This window comes from Silene latifolia, chromosome 8, assembly GCF_048544455.1.
Source record: "Silene latifolia isolate original U9 population chromosome 8, ASM4854445v1, whole genome shotgun sequence".
Taxonomy (NCBI): domain Eukaryota; kingdom Viridiplantae; phylum Streptophyta; class Magnoliopsida; order Caryophyllales; family Caryophyllaceae; genus Silene; species Silene latifolia.
The window spans coordinates 61,285,036-61,290,632 of record NC_133533.1 but is presented as its reverse complement, the minus strand read 5'-3'; the positions used below and the strand labels follow the sequence as shown (position 1 = coordinate 61,290,632).

Here is a 5,597-nt window from a genome sequence, read left to right as displayed (position 1 = left end):
TAACAGGGTTATTACTTTCAAAAGGTAACATGACTCCTGTCCATTTTAGGTTTCGAAGAAATAATTACTGATTTTGATCAAGAAGGAACATCTTCCTACGTCTTATTCTCAGTTTGTGGCTCTTGAACATTTTTTCCCACTCTGTCTTTATCTCAAAAGACAGCATCACGAGCCACAAACCTATTGTTCTCGTGATAGTTAGGTTACAAAGCCATATGCTTTCTTCCGAAACAAGCTACAATTTAGGTACCATGCCTAATCATATCATATATGAATTGTAATTGATTGCTTTAACTATGTTTTGTTTTAGTGGAATAAATAAATACTAGACAAAATGTGATAAAAACTACTTCCAAATTTATAGTAAATATTCAATCATATCGTAATGAAAGTGAACTTGTGATACCATGTCACTCTCTTTTGGTGCAGATAAAAGTCATCACTTTATTTTTCCCCATTTTAACAAAGTACTAATACTTTGGTTTTTATACTTCATAAGAAGAATTCATGGAATTTATTCAAGGAATTTCTCTTCTTACCTCATTAAGCGGATACCAAGTATCTTCCTAGTTTGTCGGTAAAAGAGAAGAAGTAATAATGACCTTCTCATATTGAAAATATATTCGACCATACATTGAAGTGTAATTGAATTGCTGTAAGGTTTAATAATTTCTTGGTCATAAAAAGATGGTGAGAGAGAAAGGTAGAGAGAGAAAGCTCTAGATTTTTATGCTGTTTTCATAGATTTCTGCAATGGCTAGATCTAGAAAAACACAAAAAAACACAAAAAATTCAAAAAATTCACAAAAAAAAGTCAGCTAGTAAACAAATATTGATCGACGAAGAATTACTGGAAGATTGTGATGAGGAACTTGTTCATTTAACCTCTAAGAATCCAGCACGATGCTTACTACCTTACGATTTGGAACTGGATTTGGATGATACGCCAGAGGAATTGGACGACAAAGTGGATGCGGAGATAAGTCAGAATCCTGATGGGTCGTTGACAGAGGTGATGACGCGAAGCTTTGAAAAGAGGATGCAGAAACGCGATACCCCTGCAAACCCTAAGGTAATGGTCCAATTAGCTGCTGAGGATGTAGAACCCGAGATACAGTTTTGGAAAACTTCTGTTTACTGCTATATTTTAGGTGTCAATCCTCCTTGGAATGTTGTTAATGTATTCATTAGACGTGTTTGGAGTAGGTTTGATGTTGATAAGGTTTCATTTATGCCAAATGGTATATTCGTTGTTAGATTCAAGTCTGAGATTATGCAGAAACAGGCTCTCGCTGCAGGTCAATTGATGTTTGATAATAAGCCGGTTATTATCCATGAATGGACACCAGAGACTGAATTGATTAAACATAAGGTTTCTGAAGTGCCTATTTGGGTGAAACTGATTGGGCTTGACCTAAAGTTTTGGGGAGTTAATGCTTTGAAGAAGATTAGCAGTAGTATTGGGGAGTATATTCGTTGTGATAAGCCTACTCAGCAGAAAACCTTGTTAAATTTTGCCAAAATTCTCTTTAATGTTAAGATGGATCAACAATTCCCTGAAAATATTTTGTTTAAGGATGAACAAGGAAGGGTCAAGAAAGTTAGAGTGGAGTATGATTGGTTTCCTATCCTGTGCACATCCTGTAAAGGTATGGGGCACACTGCAGAGGTCTGTAGGAAGGCTCAGGCAATTCCTAAAAACCCTGCAAAGCAGGTCCCTAAGCAAGTTTGGAGGCCTGTGAACAAGGCAAAGGATGGTCTTGCTCCTAACCCTCCAGGTCCCATGGCTAAAACTGTGACCCCTTCATCTAAAGTGCCTCCAAGGGTTACTGTCACCCCTAAAGTCACTGTGTATCCTATGACCCCTGCTAGAATTCTCACAAGGTTGAATACACAGGTGGTTTCAGGTACTGGTGGACCTGGTAAGCACACTTTCATGGACACTTTTAATAGTGCATTACAGAAATCAGTTCAGTTGGCTAAAGATGGTTTTAATGGAAGGAAGATCTTGGGTAAGGTAGTGGTTGAGGAAGGGTCCTGCCCCAGAATTGAGAATGGATAATATCGGTTTCTGGAACATAAGGGGACTGAATAGCCTTAATAAACAAAAGGAAATAAAGTGGTTCCTCCACTCTAATAAAATTGGGCTATTTGGTTTGATTGAGACTAGAGTTAAGAGTAGTAATTGGATTAGGGTTAGGAATAATATTTGCTCTAGTTGGGCAATTTCCACAAATAATGGTGTTCATAAAGGTGGTAGGGTTTGGTTAATATGGAATCCAGCTTATTTTGAAGTTGATATTAAGGATATTACTAGCCAAACTATCCATAGTGCAGTATGGGATAAGGCTAATGATATGAGATATTGGTTAACAATAGTTTATGGGTTCAACAAGGCAGTGTTAAGAAGGGACCTGTGGAAGAAATTGATTGAATATGCTGGCAGCTGTTCTGGTGCTTGGGCTATAGGGGGTGATTTCAATAATGTTTTATCATTTCATGAGAGGATTGGCTCGGATGTTACTGTGAATGAAATCCAACCTTTCCAGGATTGTCTTGATCTTTGTCAAGTTAAGGACATTAATGCTACTAGCTCTTTTTTCACCTGGAACAATAAGCAAGAGGTGGCTACAAGAGTCTACTGTCGAATTGATAGGTTGTTGGTTAATGATGAATGGATGCATTTGTTCCCTGATGCATATGCACACTTCATGCCAGAAGGGATTTTTGACCACTGTCCTTGTGTGGTCCAGTTTACTGAGCAGGTGCAGAGGAGAAAGGGGTCTTTTAAATACTTTAACATGTGGTCCTTGCATCCTGAGTTCGAGTCTGTCATCAGGAATCACTGGCAGAATTCTATTGAGGGCACTTTGATGTTTCAGCTTACTTCAAAGTTGAAAATGCTTAAATATAAGCTAAAAATGTTGAATAAGGATTCTTTCAATGATATTGAGAATAACACTGCCATAGTGCTCATGGCTCTTCATAATGTACAAAAGGATTTGAGAGCTCAACCTATGGATCCTACCTTGGTTGCAACTGAACGAGCTTTGTCTAAGGAATATGCTATTATGATGGAGGCTAAGCATCAGTTTTTAGCTCAAAAGGCTAAGGCTGAGTGGGTAGCTGATGGTGATGATAATACAACATACTTCCATGCTAGTATCAGAGCTCACAGGAATAGGAGTAAAGTGGTGAATATTACTGATATGAATGGCAATTGTCACTCTTCTGCTCAAGGTATTAATGGAGCATTTGAAAATTACTACAAAGTTATTTTGGGTACTCAGAAGAGTGTTGCCTCTGTTCATGTCCCCACTGTATAGAAAGGAAGAGTTTTAACTGATGACTTAAGGCAAAAACTCCTGAAACCTGTTACTGGGGAGGAAATTAGAAGGGCAATGTTTTCCATTCCAGGGACCAAGGCCCCTGGCCCTGATGGTTATAACAGTCAGTTCTTCAAGGACACATGGGGTGTCACTGGTCCTAGTGTTATTAATGCTGTCAAGGATTTATTTACTCATGGCAGGCTGCTAAAACAGATTAATAATATTGTTCTTACTTTGATTCCTAAAGTTGATATGCCTCAGTCTGTGATTCAATTCCGTCCTATTGCTTGTTGCAATACTATCTACAAGTGTATTGCCAAGTTGCTGTGTAACAGACTGAGTGAGGTGTTGCCTTTCATCATTAGCCCTAATCAAAGTGCTTTTGTCAAGGGTAGGGATATTGTTGAAAATATTTTGGTGTGCCAGGATTTGGTGAAGTTGTATTGTAGGAAGTCTTGTTCTCCTAGGGTGATGTTTAAAGTGGATTTGCAAAAAGCATATGATAGCATTGAGTGGAGTTTTTTTGGAAGGAATGCTGGGTGCTTTAGGTTTCCCAGAACAGTTTACTAAGCTTATTATGGAGTGTGTGACAACTCCTTCCTTCACTATTGCCTTAAATGGTGAAAACTTTGGGTTTTTCAAAGCTCAAAGAGGTATTAGACAAGGGGACCCTATGTCCCCCTTACTATTTACCATTTGAATGGAATATTTAAGTAGAATCCTTAGTGAAGTTCAGGATTATGATGGCTTTAAATTCCACCCATTGTGTAAGCCTCTTAAGCTCACTCACCTTTGCTTTGCGGATGACCTTCTTATGTTTAGTAGAGGTGATGTGAAGTCTGTTGAGATTTTATTGAGAGCCTTTGAGACCTTCTCTAGTGCTTCTGGTTTATGTATGAATAAAGGGAAATCTTTCTTTTATAGTAATGGTTTGGCCAGAGGTTTTGTTGCTGAGATTTGTGAGCTTGTTGGAATGACTGAGGGGAAACTCCCTTTTAGATATTTGGGAGTTCTCATTGCTGCTAAAGGTCTTACATCTTTGGAATGTGCTAAACTAGTGGATAGAGTTGTTGAGAGAATAAGATCTCTGGGCACCAGAAAGCTTTCATATGCTGGCCGTCTGGTGCTGGTCAAAGCCGTGCTTAGCTCCATGCATTGTTACTGGGCAAGAATATTTATTCTGCCTGCTAATGTTCTTAAAAAAGTTGAAGCCTTGTGCAGGTGTTTCTTGTGGCAGGGTAAGGAGGTGGCTCATTCTCCCCCCCCCCCCCCTAATTGCCTGGGATACTTGTTGTCAGACTCAGAAGTTGGGTGGTTTGGGCATTGTTGATTTGAGAAGATGGAATGTGGCAGCTCTTGGTAAATATGTGTGGTGGATTGCCAACAAGGAGGATCACCTTTGGGTGAAATGGATTCATGCTATCTATATGAAACATGATGACTGGTTCTCCTATAATCCTAAAAGCACTGCTAGCTGGTCGTGGAGGAAGATTTGTGGAGTGAAGGATAAATTGAAACAAGGTTATGTAGACTCTTGGTGGTTGAAGCAGGATAATCACTATACTATTCAGCAAGGCTACTCTTGGTTAGGGGGTCTTAATGGGCAACAGGTTCCATGGGTTCATTTTGTGTGGAATAGGTATAGCTTACCTAAACATTGTTTTATGGGATGGGTTGCAGTTCAGGGGAGGTTATTGACAAAGGATAGACTGATGAAAATGCAAATCTGCCATGATTCTGTGTGTGTACTTTGTGGTAATGATGGAGAAGACCACTCTCATCTATTTTTTGGATGTACATTCAGCAGATTGTGTCTGCAGCTACTGAACAATATGCTGAATACTCAGGTACCTGATACAGGCTATGTTGAATGGTGGACTCATAAACGGTTTCAGAGTTTGTTCAGAAAGCAGGTTGTTGCAGCTTGTTTACAAGGCCTTGTTTACCATATTTGGGATGCAAGGAACAGATGTAGGATTGAGCATGTGGTCCCTCGGCCTGAAAAGATTGTCAAATTAGTTAAGGGGGCTATAATGATGAGGTTGTAGAGGATGTGTAAAGGCAGAGAGAAGGAATGGTATAGGCAGTTGTTTCATTAGCATTGTTGTACCGTTTTCCTTCTTGTTCATTAAAACGATGATGATGTAATTGGTTGGTTCAATGGTTTTTAATATTACTTACATTTTACCAAAAAAAAAAAAATACATTGAAGTGTAATTAGGTGAATAGCTTATTCTATTCGCTATACTTTTCAAGAAAAGTCACGAA

At 38.9% G+C, this 5,597-nt stretch overlaps 2 protein-coding genes across 2 annotated transcripts; both read left to right on the top strand.

Moving 5' to 3' along the window:
- The first annotated feature begins 687 nt into the window (after window positions 1–687).
- LOC141595266 (uncharacterized) lies at window positions 688–3,899 on the top strand. Its single transcript, XM_074415229.1, has 4 exons — window positions 688–703; window positions 819–2,017; window positions 2,112–3,272; window positions 3,327–3,899. Exons 1-4 carry the CDS (start codon window positions 688–690, stop codon window positions 3,897–3,899), a joined length of 2,949 nt encoding a protein of 982 aa, XP_074271330.1.
- A 130-nt stretch (window positions 3,900–4,029) lies between these two features.
- Window positions 4,030–5,377, top strand: LOC141595265 (uncharacterized). Its single transcript, XM_074415228.1, has 2 exons — window positions 4,030–4,550; window positions 4,669–5,377. The coding sequence occupies exons 1-2, from the start codon at window positions 4,030–4,032 to the stop codon at window positions 5,375–5,377; spliced, it is 1,230 nt and encodes a 409-aa protein (XP_074271329.1).
- The last annotated feature ends 220 nt before the right edge of the window (window positions 5,378–5,597 follow it).